General features: G+C 35.6%; 1 protein-coding gene across 1 annotated transcript in view; it reads right to left on the bottom strand.

Annotated features, from left to right (window-relative positions):
- The window catches only part of ITGB8 (integrin subunit beta 8), an 86,083-nt gene that overhangs the window by 14,904 nt on the left and 54,276 nt on the right, over positions 1 to 16,903 (bottom strand). Inside the window, exons 7-9 of the mRNA XM_050785401.1 lie at positions 9,293 to 9,388; positions 5,808 to 5,897; positions 2,088 to 2,222 (exon numbers count right to left, since the gene is read on the bottom strand). Of these exons, the coding sequence (XP_050641358.1) occupies positions 2,088 to 2,222; positions 5,808 to 5,897; positions 9,293 to 9,388 (321 nt within the window). The remainder of the gene's footprint in view (positions 1 to 2,087; positions 2,223 to 5,807; positions 5,898 to 9,292; positions 9,389 to 16,903) is intronic.

Raw genomic sequence — 16,903 nt, 5'->3', positions numbered from 1 at the left:
TTAATTTTGTTCCTATTTTCTAGGAGCCCAAGTAAAGTTTCAGAGTTACATTTTAGTTTATACAGGGTTTCAGTGGAGGAAAACATGTGGCTTTCTGTGATGTTACTCAAAATAAAATTGTTTAGGACTCTCATTCTCAAATCTTAAGACCTCAGCACAGGTCATCTGCTTGTCTCAGTGGAAGAAGATAGCCCAGAACTAAGGAGCTGGGCTGGCAGGAACTGGTCAAATGTTTTCTTTTTCTCTATTTCTTCTTTTTGCACAACACAATTGATTTAATATGTCTATTTATATTTATTGGCTCACCTTACCATCTTTAGGTACTTTGGTAAATAAGGTATATTTATTTCATGTTGGATTGAGATCCATTGCAATTTAAAATTAATTTGTGCTGAGCTTTTTGGGTGGAATATGTGTCTATGATACAATAATATAAAGTATCTAAATTTGGCTTATATATACATGAAACACTAGAATTTGTTCCGTAATATTAAAATCAATACAGTTGGTGTTATACTTAAAATGCTTTCGTCTTTGAGAATGCTGAGGCTTAACAGATACGTAAGTTAATGTGGCCACTGCCATCTCTAACAGTAGATCATACTCTGGGGTTTCCATAACTAAGAGGTCATATGACTATTCCTGAGAGTTAAACTATTTAAACCACTCAATTGAAAGTGAAGGAAAGATGGCATGTAAGCAAATGAAAAGAAAAAAACAGTGTAACAGGTAAGAAAAACCACTCTTCCAAAATGAGATTTTGAAGGAAATAACTATTTCTAAGACAGTAGCCTTTTTTTCATAAAGTAACTTAGTGCTATATTTGCTAGTAAAAAGTTTTCTCTGTAGTTTTAATGAAAAGCCAAAGTGTATTTTGCAAAATATGATATCTTTTGAACAAAATCCATGGAGTGATCATAGAAGAAACCACAGAATTAGAAACTGGCAATAATTAATTTAAAATATACAACTCTAAAATTCCTAAGATAGAAAAACATATTCTAACTAAAGAGAAGACAGGATTCTCTTTTATTCATTTTTAGAATCTTCTATCACGTTCAATAACTTTTTCTTTTTTTCTATAGCATGACATTACATAATTAATCATCATAGAACTTCAAAGGAAAAGGGGTTGGAAATCTTCTAGTTCAAGTCATTCATTTAAAAATGAGACAATGCCTCATGACATAAATGACTCACTCAAAATCACTTCACCCAACAAAGACTCCCTTAAAGAGTATGTTTCTTTGTGTTACTCTTTCTATTGTGCCAATCCTTGGAGAATCTCTCTCTCCTCTGGTGCTGTTTCTGATACTGTTACAATCTGGATCTCTCTCCATTCTTTTTTGGTCAATGATGGCTCTTCTCATTTTGTATTGTTTTTAACAAATTTCCCTACCTCCTTGTAGATAATTTAGATAATTATGAGTGTATTGGGGCAATCACAAAGTGAAAGATTTTGAAATTCTTAGCCTTTATCAACTGCTCTATCATTCCCATTCTTTTCTGTGGTATGTGACTTTAAATTTCACATTCCTTTGAGACTTTGTGAATATGAAACCAAAAAGGCATTATCATTATTATAAGTATAGACACTACTTATTTGAGAATAAATGATTTCCTAATTTATGCTGGTCGTGACACCTAAGTTTAAAGTTACTATTGATAAATAATTGTTTAATATTACACACACACGCACATTGAAAGTGAAGGAAAGATGGCATGTAAGCAAATGAAAAGGAAAAAACAATGTAAAAGGTAAGAAAAACCATTCTTCCAAAATGAGATTTGGAAGGAAATCACTATTTCTAAGACAGTAACCGTTTTTATACATATTAAAATGTATAGGTTTTATACATATTTTATACATACAGGTTTTATACATATTAAAACCTGAGAGTTGGAGAGAACAATAGCTAAAACAAAGAGGAACTCTGAGGAGAGACAATGAAAGTTACCTTGAAGTATAAATAAGATTCTTAGAGGCAGTAGTAAGTAAAATGTTTCAGAATGGTTTGACTTTTCTGTAAGAAAATATGCCAAGCAACTTAGTTTATTTTAAAAGGGAAAAATGCACACCCACATACTTCATGGTTGCTTGTCACGTTTCTGCATCCCTCCATGCCTGGCTTTCTGGACCCATCTGGACAGATGGCGGTAATGTTAAAATAGACACCTTGTACCTGGTTTTCCACATGAACTTTCACTTCTGAAATGAGCTTCTGCAGAGACATTATTTTTAAATTACATACGAGAGTAGTTTCAAATGTAAGCAACAAAGCAGAGTCAAGCTTACTAAATCATTATAGATTTCATTTTAACTAGATCAAAGAGTCTGTTTCTATAAAAGGATGAATAAAAACAGTGTTTCCACATAAAGACCCAATTGTATTTGAAATACATAAGAAATACTGAAGGATTCGATTATCTGCATTCAAATTATTCTATTTTTTTACATATTTCCATGACTGCACTTTGAGCCCTTCAAAGATATTTATCAGTCTGTTAACAAAATAGCCATTTTTAATCCAGTAATAACTATATTTTATGATAAAGTATAATTAAACATTGAGAACACATATATCATCATAAAGGGTAAATCTTGACACCTGCAAATGTAGAAAATGCTTCTGTCATATAAAGCTGCTAAAGAAATATTTTTTGTTTCAAACAATTGAGACTATCATGATAGCTAAAATGCCTTATTGACGCAGAATTGACAAGTACATTTTAGGAAGGCCATTTCTACACTGAAGGAGCAAGAATTACCTAACAGATATGGTTCTATGTGGTTCTATAAGGTTCTCCAAGAATGGCTTAGAATTTTTCCCAAGTCCCTGGGACTTGTTTGTGTCAGCCAAGATTGCTGCAATCCTTAATATCAAAATAGGGCCTCTTACTGGGCAGAAAACCATTCATTCATTCATTTATTCACCCATGTATACACTCATTCAATAAATATCTATTTAATGCTTATTGTGTGGCAGGCACACACTAATTTCTTTCTTTACAATCTTCGACTTCCAAAGGATCTAGCTAACTTTAATGTATGCTTCAGATCTGTGTGCACTTTATTCCATACAACTGAGTTTACCACATGCAAAAATCCTTCACTTGTAAAAAAAAAAAAAGGAAAAATGAAGTATGTACCTAAAGAAAAGAGCAAGCAGCTGGTTATGAAAAGAAAAATAATTTCCAGTGGCTTCTAATTCTTTACTTGAGTGATTTCTCTTCTTCAATGGTATAATCAACATAGAAACACGTGCTTACTGACAAATAATCATGGAATTCTGGCAGCATATCTTTAGAAAAAGAGACTTTCCTCTAATTTCTCAATGTAAATATTATTTACGGTAGGTAAGACTATGTCAGTCACATTTTTTTTGTCTTCCAGAGAGCTCATAGATACTGCAACAATTAATTGTATAATTTTGGTAAATCAATAGAAACTTCCAGTGGTATACAAGGATGTTGATATGTGGCAACCAGCAGATCAGAAGGAAATGCCTAACACAATGAACATCCTCAGTTTACCCTTCTAAAATTCTGCTTCTCTTAAGATCTTAGTTGGCCTGGTGTGGTGGCTCATGCCTCTAATCCCAGATCTTTGGGAGGCTGAGGCAGGTGGACTGCTTGAGGTCAGGAGTTCCAGACCAGCATGGTGAAACCCTGCGTCTACTAATAATACAAAAATTAGCCGGGTGTGGGTGGCACATGCCTGTAATCCTAGCTACTCTGGAGCTTGAGGCAGGAGAATCACTTGAACCTGGGAGGTGGAGGTTGCAGTGAGTCAAGATCTCGCCACTGCACTCCAGCCTGGGCAAGACAGAGTGAAACTTCATCTCAAAAAAAAAAAAAAAAAAAAAAGAAGAAGAAAAGAAAAAGATCTTTGCTAGTTAGGCCAATGTTTTTCAAGCCTGAAGTGAAGACAAATCCTTAAATTTTTGCCCATTTTGGGGATTCAGAAATTCATAATCTTAAGCTTCCCTTTTAGTATCTAGTAGGTACAGAGGCAGATTCTATATAATTCTTCAATGGATTGTGAATTGATTCTGTTGGACTGTGAACACAAAATGAAAGTTTAGAAGATTTTTGATAATATAAACATATATAAAATAATAACAGAATTCCAACTTAAGAAGAGTAGTTAGCCACAGTAAGTTTTTGTTGGATTTAATATCATTTTTCCACTGTTTAAGGTTTTCCACTGTTTACAGTGGGCTAAGGCATTGCATACCTATGCTAGGCAAAATAACCAAATGTTGCTATCTCCTTTGCCACTGGGCAGTCTGACACACAGGTAAAAATCTGTCAGTTTATATACTTTGTTTGGAGTAATAAACGGGTTCATACTAAAGAATTTAGGGTGGTTTCTAACAGCATAAGCTTTTCTCTTATTTTGACTATTCTTGGGAACAGACTACTGATGGGAACGAATTGTAGACACATTGGATTTTCTGTGATAAGTCCCTCTTCAGTCTCACTGTTCTTTTCTTTTGTAACGGTCAGAAAGATGTAACTTAAGATGCTCTTCCTTATTTTACTCAGCATACTTTTCAGACATAGAAAACTATACTCAGCGAAAACAAATCAAGCAAGATTTATTTTCCTTTTAGAAGTTGAAAGTTTAAACAAGTTCTTCATTTTATATCTTGTGTCTACTTCCTACCTTTCTCTTTCATGCCCAAGCTAAAGGCAGGTGCGCTGTCTGGAGAAAATGAGAAGAGAAGCCAGAGTTTTTTCCACAATGCTTTGGCTACAATTTAACTATTAAACGCTACATGTCAGGAAGGGCGTCAGAGGATTTGGGAAAGTGAGACTTTATAGTTGGCCCATAAATTCAAGGTAGCATAAAGCATATCTTTTGACACACTGTAAAACAATGAAAAACAGGTGGTATCACACAGGAGGAAGCACCTGAGGCTTGAAGTAAAGGAACACCTGGATTCGGATCCCACTTTCTTCTGCTTATTAGTTGAACAACCTTTGATGAGCTTGTTTCACTTTCTCAAGTCTTGGTTTCTACTAATATACAACGTGGGTACTAACCACCTGCCTTATAGATCAGGTGTGTGGACTAAATGAGGTCATGTATGGAAAGTGACTGGATCTTAGTGGTAAAAAAGTAGCAGTCACTATTATTGCAATGTCTTAACAGAGGTTGTTCTATTCAGGAATGATCCAGGTTGAAAGAACAGATGTTCCTTTAAATTCTTTGCATTGAGGCATTCACTCTTCATAGGACTGATGACAGCATACAATGATGAACTCAAGAAAATAGAATATCCACTAAGGTGATTCTTTTAATCAAACTCTTTTGATAAAACTGCTAAAATAATTGTTGAACAATCAAGTGGTTGATCATAGAGACCCCAACACAGTCCTCTTAATAATTGCTGTATCCCAGATAGTTCAATTTCCCTGGCAGATTATTGCCTTATGTAACTGTGGACTTCTACTTTATCATTATGGGATAGGAAATGATGCAATTTCATGATAATGAAGTACATTCTATAGCTAAGACTTGATGATTCACTGAGCATTGGATGTAGAAGGAAATTTAGATAGCCTCTAGCCCAATCTTCATTGATTGTCAATGAGAAAAGTGAGGCACAGAAAGTAGAAATGACTTTCCCAAAGCAAAAAGCTAGTTAGTGGTAGGGCCAGGGATGAACGTCAGATTCCTAATTCCTATTCTAAAATGCTTTCTACTTCTCCTCTCAAGATGACATAGCACTACTTTGTACCTCGCCACAGAAATTGGTGTAAAAATTTTATTTAAAAAATTGTATATAATATATACATACCTGATAGGCTTCCACTACCAAATTATTGAGGTTTGCAGCCTTTGATTCTATTTCACCAGCAATGGTGCCCGGCAAGAGGGGTAGAAGATCCTATTAAACATATGAGTAGCATTTAAAGAATGACAATAGTATGTAATGGGTTAGCAACCAAAAAATAGTAAATATTTTTGTAGTTATCAGTTGAAGGTGAACAATTAAATGAATGAAAACATATAAGACACAAGAAAAATATAAGCAATCTAGTAGAGCAGCCAGAACATATACCCATGTAGTGGTTGTGTGTGTGTCTGTATATGTGCATGACTGTGTGTGTGCATCCGGAATCACTGTACATTACAACCTAAAAATCCAATCGAAATGCAGATGAACATCTCCCACACATCTTCCATGGAATGTAAAGCTCAAGAGATTTTAAGCATACAAAAGGTTTTGAGGGGAAATAAGCTTGGGAAGTTCTGCGTATGGTTTCTTCCACTTAGAAACATAAAATGCACATTTGCAACTTAAAAGGTTCAGAGTAGGCCTGCAATTTGGAAATGATTTAACACTATTTAATGAAGCACTTCCCAAAACTTCTTCAGTTAGGAAAAATCATAGTCACAAGTGGAAACTTCATGGGGTATGTGTTCTTGATGGATGTTGCTTATTAATTATGGAGAAGACCGTAGGTATTTTTAGGGAGAATGAGCAAAGGCTTAAAGGTCTACATGAATTGAAGATGAAGCAAAAATAGAAAAAAAGTCAATCTGAATAAAGGGCACATATTTATAGGAAATCAAATGGTAAAAAGTTTTGAAATCCATTTATTCTTGCATTTTATTCTATTCACAAATATCCTTAAGTTCCTTCTGGATGCCAGTCATTACTTAGACACTAACAATTTGGTATCTCAAGTCATAAGGAAAAAATTATCATTTATAGATTTTAAAAATTTATTTACTAGACTTTCATTGAGCTCCTACTTTATACACACTTTGGAGATGCCAAATCACTAGGTCACATAGTTTCCACCCTTAAGGATCTCACAGGCATATAAATGACAATTTCACTAAACACTGTACATGTGAACATGTGAAACAATAGAGATGTGCACAGACCCTAATGAGAGGGATACCTGGCAAGCATTTGAGATCTGGGGAAAGTTGCCAAGGACTATTTCCTGGAGGAGGTGAATTATAAGCTATGTCTTAAAGTATGAGAAAGAGTTAATAAAGTAATGAGGAAGAAGGACTTCCAGACATGAGAGGCGAGGGTGGGCAGCAAGAACAAAGGCAGAGAGGAAAGAAACAGCCTGGCTGAGTGCTTAGGCACAGGAGGATTAGAAGTGTGGCTGAGAGATGAGAAGCATCCCTGCAAGGCAAGGAACAGTGGGGCAATGAGGCCAAAAAGGCAAGCGGAGACCACATGGCCTTATGTGCCACCTTAGAGATTTGGTCTTCTAATTCAGAGGGCACCGCTGAAACCTTTTACTCAAGGGAGTACTGTGGTCACACTGTGTTTTCAACAGATCATCCTGGCAGCCAGATGGAGGATGGATTACGGAGATCAGCCATGAGGTTGTTAGAACCCAGGTGAAGGGTGATTGATAAAAAAGATCTCTAGGCAGTCAAAGGAGGTGACTATAAAGGGCATGCATGGGGCTCACACTGGAGCCAGTTGATTCTAATATTGTGCATAATTCAATTAATAACAAAAAACCTGGTTTTATGGCTTATCAGTTAATGGCAAATTTTTAAAGGAATAGGAATAAACTGCTAGAGCCAATAATGCTACCAAGAAATAATGTTAGAGAAACAGCAAAGAGGACGCAAAAGCTATGAAAAGCTGCACGGTATTTCAAAGCCAACTGTTAAGCTTAGAGGTTAAGAGCAAAGGATTTGGGTTGTTAGAAACCCTTGGGTAAGTATTTAATCTCCTAAAATATGGTTCCTTATCTTTAAAATGGGCATATTAAGATGACTGCCCTCATTTTTATGAGTTGCTAAAAGGATTAGATTAATAAATGTTTACAAACTCAATCCCTGACAATAGTTAAGTACTCAGTAAGTGGAAGCTGTTACGATTGTTAATAAAGTGGTTTGGGCCATTTAATTTTGACCAGAGTCCTACTTCTGCAGATGTTAGTTTGTTGTTACCTTAAAATGTGATTCCATGGTATATACATTTGGGAAAACAAGAAATTAAATAAAGTTTCACTAAGTCAGACACAGAAAGAAAAATAGCACATGTTCTCACCCATAAGTGGGAGCTAAATAATGTGTATACATGATGTGGAATGATAGATAATGGAGACTTGGAAGGGTGAGGGCCTGGGAGTGGGATGGATGATGAGAAATCACTTAATGGGTACAATGTGTGCTATTTGAGTGATAGATACTCTGAAAGCCCTGGCTTCACCACTATGCAATCTACACATATAACAAACTTGCATTTGTACTCCATACATTTACCCTAAATAAATAAAGCTTCACCATAGGTTTCTAAGGGAAGAAGTGTTGTGATTAAAGTAGTGCTTTCAGATGATAAGGTAGGTAGGTAATAGGGAAACTGGTAGAGGGAACACCAGCTTGTGGCAAATCCAAATGGGTTCAAGTATTTATTGAAGCCAAAAAAATGCACTTTCTCTGCAGTTTTAAAAAATAAGTAGAGGGCACTGGGGACTGGCCACTGAGGGGAGATGTATAATTAGGGAGTAGATGGGAGAAGCAAAGATAGCAAAGGAGAGGAAGGAGACCAAGTGAACAGAGATGCATAATGAAAATTAAGGTGTCATAGCTTCATGAAAATGAAAACAAGAGAGTTTCTAGGAAGAAAGAGCCTTAAAGACTGTGAAAAGAAAGCTACAGCAGCGTTGCAGAGAAACAGTTCTAGGCTGAGGGATCCGTGGCACCTCCAGTGTGACACAGCTGCTTTGTTTTGCTTGAGGGTCTCACCTGGCCCAAAGGACTCCAGACACCACCAAGATTATTCTTATGTCACCAAGGCTTTGACTGGCTCAGCCACTTCCATGGCCCTTTTTGGTCCATTATTGAATGACTTAGACCAAAGCTAGGTGTGTCAGTGCTATTGAGAATTAAGCTGATATTCTCCAACTTTAACCTATTAGGAGGTTATGCTCATGGACCAGAATAAGAAGCACTCTAGACATGCAAGATGCAAAGATGGATTGTGAACTACTTTTTTCCTGGTAAGGCTTCTCCACTATTGCCACATTTGAGACCACCCTAAGCATCAAGTTGCGCTCAAGTGTACCGAATACAATTCTCAGTTCTCAGATTCAGTTCTAGATATTACAAACCTAAATAGAACTTATACTTAAATGCTAAGTTAAGACATTGTAAAGGATACTTTAGTAATACAATATAGAATTTAGATTGTACAAAGTATAATAATTCCAGAATCCTTATCTGTGGCTCTAAAGAAATGTCTTAATTTCAATTACCAATGAAAAAAATTTAATTTTCACATTTTCGGAGTTAACATACCTTATACCAATGAAATTGTTTTCCTTGAACTGCAAAGATGACATTAATGTTGTTGTCTATTAATTTCTCTGAAAGTTGGCCTAGTGAGGGATGTTCCTGTAATGAATAATAAAATAAATAAGGGAGTGAAATTTCGTAGCTCCATCCTATTCAAACATCTATTATGAAGAAAACTGTATGACTTACATAAAAATGTACCTGGGAAGGACTATGGTTTTACTAGAGACATTTAAATTTTTAAAAAACATAACATCAATATCCATGTATTAAAATATTTTATAGACAAAAGTCCCATAAAAACCTGTAACTTAAAAAGATGAAGAGAGCTGAATGCAACATAACTAACAAAGAGTGATCAGCATCTCTTTAGATTAACATTGGACTCCAAGTGATGTAACTGACAGATAATTTAATATTCAGAAATAGAGACACGTTAGTGACAATCACATTCTAAGGTGAAATTCAGTAACAAATATTGAACTGCAAATATATATGCATGTGTGTATATATATGCCTATAAACATATATATACACATACACATTGAAACATCCAGATATACCTATATATACACATTTGATATACAGCATGATATAGTTATATAACATATATACACATATATATAAAAAACATGATATAATAACTCTCTTTAGAAGCAGAAAACTCTCTACTCAACTCCTAGGTTTGTCACCTTACAACAAAAGTTCTCAGTTCCATCCTCTGTAACATGTGAATGATACCTGCCTGCCATGATTGCTCGCAAGATTAAAAAGATAATAGCAGTATGTGAACTCTTTAGTGCATTTTCTTGCATGCAGTAAATGATCAAAACTAATACCAATTCTGATTCTTATTTCAATTGCTTATACAAGGTATAGATTACAGATGTCTCAACTTATCATTATGCTCAATATTTTTGTTGTATGATGTACTTTAAACCTGCTTTACTTTGATAAATAAAATTTATGTTGTGCCATCTGTGCCACTCTCTGTGGTAATGAGAAAGTTACAGAAGAGTAGGAAAATTGGAATAAAATTTAGTTTAGAGAACGTGAGAAATCTGATGATTATATAAATTGCTATCTACAGTTATGTAGTTAGATGTATTATTGGTAATTTTTTTTTCTATAAATACTTTTCTAGAAATTAAAATGATTGTCTCAAATAACAAGTTCATAGCTAGATACCTATCAGAGAGATGATGTTAAAGTTCACTGGTAGTAGTCTCTCCTCATTCACTGGTGCCTAATGGCATAAGCCAAAGATTAGTATGCAACTGAGCCCAATTAGTATCATAACATTTAAGTACAAATTACTCCATAGTTTTTGCTTCCCAATGCACTCTCCAATGTTAACTGTATTTTCTTTAAGGAAAAATCCTGTTAAACCATCTTGGTAAACATTTCTGTATTGTGGCAACTATGTGAACTTGGTAAAAGAGCTAAATTAGCTAGTTTCACTTATAACGTAAGTTCTAAGTAACAACACTTTATTTCTCTATCATCTATACTTGTTGCCATAGAAACAAATCAAATTTTCATGAGTTGCCTTTACACATGATATGAAACCAACTAATAAAGAAACTTAAAAAGCATTAACACGTGGGTCTGCATAAGAAAAGTTTTTCTCAGAGCAATTCTTATGAATATAAATTTAAAGCAATGGGAAAAAAAACCCTCCAAAAACACAAATTCTGCCAGCTAAATTCTTATTACTTGTTCCTAATAAAAGGCATAACCTTAAAATAGATTTATGACAGTTTGCATAATGCTAGTGAATAAAGAGAACAAGTAGAGGCAAGGTAAGTCTAGCTGTATTGGAAATATTTTTTAATGGCAACAACTACTTTTCAAGTATTTTTGCTTTGAGAAAAGATAGTCACAGCTTGCCAAGCATTCACCTTCTTAATTTTTAGAAACATTTGCATTTTAACAAAAATTTAATACATGTTTTCAACCAGCTTTTACTTAACTCACATAAAATCAATATTTAAATGGCACTCTAAAATGTAAGCAGCTTTCAAAGACTTCTTAATCTCTTTCCCTCTCCAAAAACAGGAAGTCACTTTGACCAAATAAACACAAAACTTAAATCTGGAAAGTTCTAGTTTGGTCAGAAGCTTATTAAGAAGATCAGTCATGGTCATTAGAGAAATGCAAATCAAAACCACAATGAGATACCATCTCACGCCAGTTAGAATAGTGACCATCAAAAAGTCAGTAAACAACAGATACGGGAGAGGATGTGGAAAAATAGGAACACTTGTACACTGTTGGTGGGAGTGTAAATTAGTTCAGCCATTGTGGAAGACAGTGTGGCGATTCCTCAAAGATCTAGAATCAGAAATACCATTTGACCCAGCAATCTCATTACTGGGTATATACCCAAAGGATTATAAATCATTCTACTATAAAGACACATGTATTGCAGTACTGTTCACAATAGTAGACTTGAAACCAACCTAAATGTCCATCAATGATAGACTGGATAAAGAAAATGTGGCACATATATACTAAGGAATACTATGCAGCCATAAAAAAGGATGAGTTCATGTCCTTTGCAGGGACATGGATAAAGCTGGAAACCATCATTCTCAGCCAACTAACACAGGAAAACAGAAAAACAAACACCGCATGTTCTCACTCATAAGTGGGAGATGAACAATGAGAACACATGGACACAGAGAGGGGAACAACACACACCAGGACCTGTCGGGGGGTGGAGGAGCTAGAGGAGGGATAACATTAGGAGAAATACCTAATGTAGGTGACGGGTTGATGGGTGCAGCAAACCACCACGACACGTGTATACCTATGTAACAAACCTGCACATTCTGCACATGTATCCCAGAACTTGAAGTATAATTTAAAAAAAAGGAAAAAAAAAAGATTAGTCGAATTTTCAAGCCTAAAAAAACAGATTTTTTGAGCCCTAGAGAGAAATCTCTTTTAAAAGAGAATTCCAAGTACCTCAAGGCAGATATTTAAAAATTACAAATGTATAACAGATGTTTAAGTAAACCACTGTTGACAGGAGACCTGTGGATTAATGACCATTGCCTAAGCCCCTTCCCCTTTCCTTCATGAAGCAGCGTATCTTCAAAAAAGTATTTTATCTTTTATGTCTTTTATTTCACTAGCAGGAGACATGTTCCCTCTCAGCCAACTCTCCTGTTCTGGTGACGTCACTGCTCCTGAACTCCAACTCCCTCTCTGTCTAACCCATTACATGTTGTTTCTGTAAACTCTGAAAATAATTAGTAGAGATAACAAGCACTTCGGGGTAAAAGGGAGAAGGAAAGCAATATGCCAAGACAGCTGCTAAGTAATTAAGGCTGTGGGAAGTAACTTATAAATGTCAGAAGGAAAGAAGAGGTAAGAAGGATTCACTGGGGGCAATTTTGGGTAAGGAGATAACTGTGTACAGATGTATGGTAGAATTTTAATAATGTGTATATCTAGGTGGATAAAAAGCATTTAAGATTCTCTTTACACAAGTGAGATCCATAATACAAATTTTTATAATAGAATATATAAAATTTGCAGTATGGAATATTGTAATAAGATATAAAAACCAAACAGCTTAAATAAAAACCTCCATTATCTGCATGATTTTTTAGAGGAAAGAGGCATATAGCACAGAAGTAATCAGATAGTAGAGATTTATTTGGAGATGAAACTTCAAATGATGTGTCAGTCAACAACTGTCCTGATAGTTAAATCTTTTATCTACATAGTTGTACCGTGATAACTGCATAGACCAGGGTTTCTCAAGAGTGATGCTATTGACGGTTTGGGCTGGGTATATTTTTTATTTGACAAAGGGGCTGTCCTGTGCATTGTAGGATGTTTAACAGCACCCTGGTCTCTCCACAATAGGTGCCAGTAGCACCTCTTTCCATAGTTATGACAGCCAAAATGTCTCGGGGCCTGAAATTGTCCTCTGGAGGGTAAAATCGCTCCAGCTGAGAACCACACCACCAGCACGGACTCTGGAACAGATCACCTGGGCTTCAACTTCTGGCTCTGCGATTACTAGCTATGTGACACTGGGCAGCTGTCTGAACCTTTCTGGGATTCCGTTTCCATAGGTATAAAGCACATATAAACACTAGTATCTACCATTCAGATGGTGGAGATTTAATAGGTTAACTTCATAAAGCCTTCACTTACCATTCTGTAGTTATTAAGACCAATGATGAGTAGTGTTTCATGTTACACAGCTTAGAGTCTACTATGGGAACTGCTATATAGGGGTGTGTGACTCCAGACAAGATGCTGACCCCTTTAGCATCTTTTCCCCTCCTCATTTATAAAGCAGAAGTAAAGCAATAGCTACATTTCACTGGAATGTTGGATGGTGTTAAATGAACATAAAGAGACAAACACCGTAAGTCTGCTCAAGAAAAGACAGTTTTTAACAAATGACTGCTTAATAAGAGAGATTTGGAGGCATTTCTTAAAGGCAAGATATGCTCTTGGATGTGCTTTCCTTGACCTATGTCACTTGCTTATCTTTCTTACCTGGCCCTGGAGATATTTGAGTTTGTGGCTCCTGGCAAATATGACATCAGTTGTAATCATGATACTCTATTTACTGAAGAAGGGTATGCATTGATGATTTTTGTAAGTTTTTCAATAATAATGGCAACAAAAAGGTTTACCCAAAATATCTAATTTAATGGGAATATTCTATTCTATAAAAATTTTTATCAAATTTGAATTTTATTGTGTCACTTTTGCAAACCATAATTTTGCCCCATTTGAAAGGCAAACAAACAGAGCCAGGCTACTTTGAGTCTGCCACAGGTGATTTCTACATGCAATTTTGCTTTCAATTAAAACAATTCCAACTAAATATTGTTTGCAGAGATTCTTTCCAGGCCACTTTTTTTGAGAATATGAGAAGCATTCAAATTAGTTCTCCTATAAAAGTACTATTTAAATGTTCTCAGGTCAGGCTCAATGGCTCACGCCTGTAATCCCAGCACTTTGGGAGGCCAAGGCAGGTGGATCATGAGGTCAGGAGATCGAGACCAGCCTGGCTAACACAGTGAAACCCCATCTCTACTAAAAAATACAAAAAGAAATAAAAAAAATTAGCTGGGCGCGGTGGTGGGCGCCTGTAGTCCCAGCTACTCAGGAGGCTGAGGCAGGAGAATCGCTTGAACCTGGGAGGCGTAGGTTGCAGTGAGCCAAGATCGTGCCACTATACTCCAGCCTAGGTGACACAGTGAGACTCCATCTCAAAAAAAAAAAAAAAATTCTCATGGTGTTTACAATTTGAAGCAGATCATTCAGCAAACTGAAATCGGGTACTTCATAGTTTTTAAAGGCCCCAAAAGATGGAACAATCGTTTTTAAAAGCTGCACATGGACTTAAAACTTTCTAGTTGTTTCAAGTTGAGCACAAAATAAGTGTTCAATGAATTTGCATTTTTATTAGTATGTGTCTGAGACAAAGAAGTTGAGAAGCAGAGGAAGAGAGAGATTTAACATTTTCTGAAGTAGAAAAGGCCGTGTCTCCGTCGGGAAACAGCAAACAAAATTAACGGATCTCTTTATTAAAAGATCACAATTATCTCCTCACATGGAATTCTGTCTGAAATCAACATTAGTTATAAATGTCTTCCAGACTTTGAAAATGTCAGAAATATCCCTTTCAGAAGGAATAAATGTAGCAGCTTTATGAACGTTTGTTAACTCTGGTAGCAAAGTTATGGACTACATTAGCAAAGTAGCTTCTTAAGCTCCTTTATTCATCTGCAGTCCTGGAAAAATTAAGTATAATTCCAAGTAGTTAAGATTCATAGTCAAAAGAAAGCTTCCTAAATGGCATACTTAAAAGTCAAGTACATGTTAAAGTTGCATGAGGAGAGGCACAGTGTTGACTATTTTTATTTTTGCCAGAAAGAAAGCAAAACTGTTCTGTAATGCCTAATAGGCCTTCTGCAATTCTGCCTCCGTACTATAAGATGCTGATCTACTCAGCAGCTAGTCTATCAAAATGAGCCTGCAGGAAAAGGAACCAACTATGAAGCCAGCAGTAAGGGGATTCTGAGAAGATATATGATAGCAGGGATAAAGAATCACTGGCCATAATGTGATGAGGCATATAAAAGGCTGCATGGAAAAACACTAAGCCTAAACCAGTAAATACTGGTGAATATATGGTATGCACTCGTACATGCAACAGGAATGTGGTAGGATCTTGCCAATTTGAATCTCGCTGTTTAAAACTGTGAGTCACATCAGCATCTGAAAATCCCATTGATAAGATTCATTGGATGACCTCCACATACTTGTTCCTTGGTGTCCTTTCATTGTTACTGAAGACCTTCATGCTATTCTTGGCCTCCACCAAGGGGTGGGTGATCAGTTTCTGGGAGGGCTCTGACTAAGGGTGGAAATAACCCTGGAGAAGCTGGGTGGGGAGACAGGGTGAAATTCCAGATCCTAAGTATTAATAATCTACTACACCATTAATAATTTTTGTATTAACATCTGCCATTTTAGAAAGAATGTCACATTTCAAATTGTCATTATTACCGGATAAATTATAAAACTATATTACTGCTAAAGTTTTTTTATTCTGGCACTTGATCTTGAAGAAAAAGCAGTGGAAAATGTAATTTATTCAATAGTGTAACATCATTTGCCAGAACCATATACAAATATCACAATGTATAAATATAAATTATTTTATATTACATAGTGTTTTATAACTTATGCAAGTCAAATCATCTGGTTATACTTTCATAAGTAAGACTGCAACCAGAAAGACAAGAAACGACAATAGGAACATTATTTTTCTTTTTCTTCTACGTTTCAGTCGACAGACCATGGCAAAGAATGCAGATTGTAATATAAGATTGAGACGGATTGGGGTCAGCTCTGCAATTTATTAATGTTTTAGCTGTTTATCCTCAGGCAACTTACTTAGCTTTTCTGACCCTCAGTCCTTCCATTTGTAAAAGGAGGCTAATTGTAACTACCTTATAGAGTTGTTGTAAAGATAAATTTGATGTTGTATGCAGAGTGATTGCTATAGTGCTTTCAGTTGAATACATACTCAATAAAATGGCAGTTTTTATTAGTCTAGGGTTCACATTGACCTTCAGGAAATAGTTATATGTATAAGCAACAGAACTCTGTCCCATGTAATTTAGATATATAAAGGGTTTTTTAAAATCAATTATTTCCTTTTATAAATACAAAGCCCAAGAATCTTGGTTCAGAGTCTTGAACCAAGAAGCTCAGATAGCATTCAACATTACTGGCATCGGCTGCTGGAGATAAAGCCAAGAAGCAAAGTGTTTGACTACTTGTCTTATACAAAATTTAAAATTCCTCCATAATGGCCAAATGGGGGAGGATAGAGGTCATTTTAAAATGCACAAATAAATATGCCTAGAGTCAAAGTCAAGGTAGCTTTCAATACAGAAGGTTCCAAAGCAGTAGCACATCTTGAATATATAAATTCGTGGTCAAAAGATCAATCAAAATGCTTCAGCTTCTTTTACCTAATATGTAGGCAGTGACCCTACAAATGAAGGGAATGAGAATTTTTAGGAAGATAATTCCTTGAAACAAAGACCTGGGGTAAATAAAATA

Source organism: Macaca thibetana, chromosome 3 (assembly GCF_024542745.1).
Source record: "Macaca thibetana thibetana isolate TM-01 chromosome 3, ASM2454274v1, whole genome shotgun sequence".
In the NCBI taxonomy this organism is placed as follows: Eukaryota; Metazoa; Chordata; class Mammalia; order Primates; family Cercopithecidae; genus Macaca; species Macaca thibetana.
Note: the sequence above shows the minus strand (reverse complement) of the source record. Positions and strands in the feature narration are given on the sequence as shown.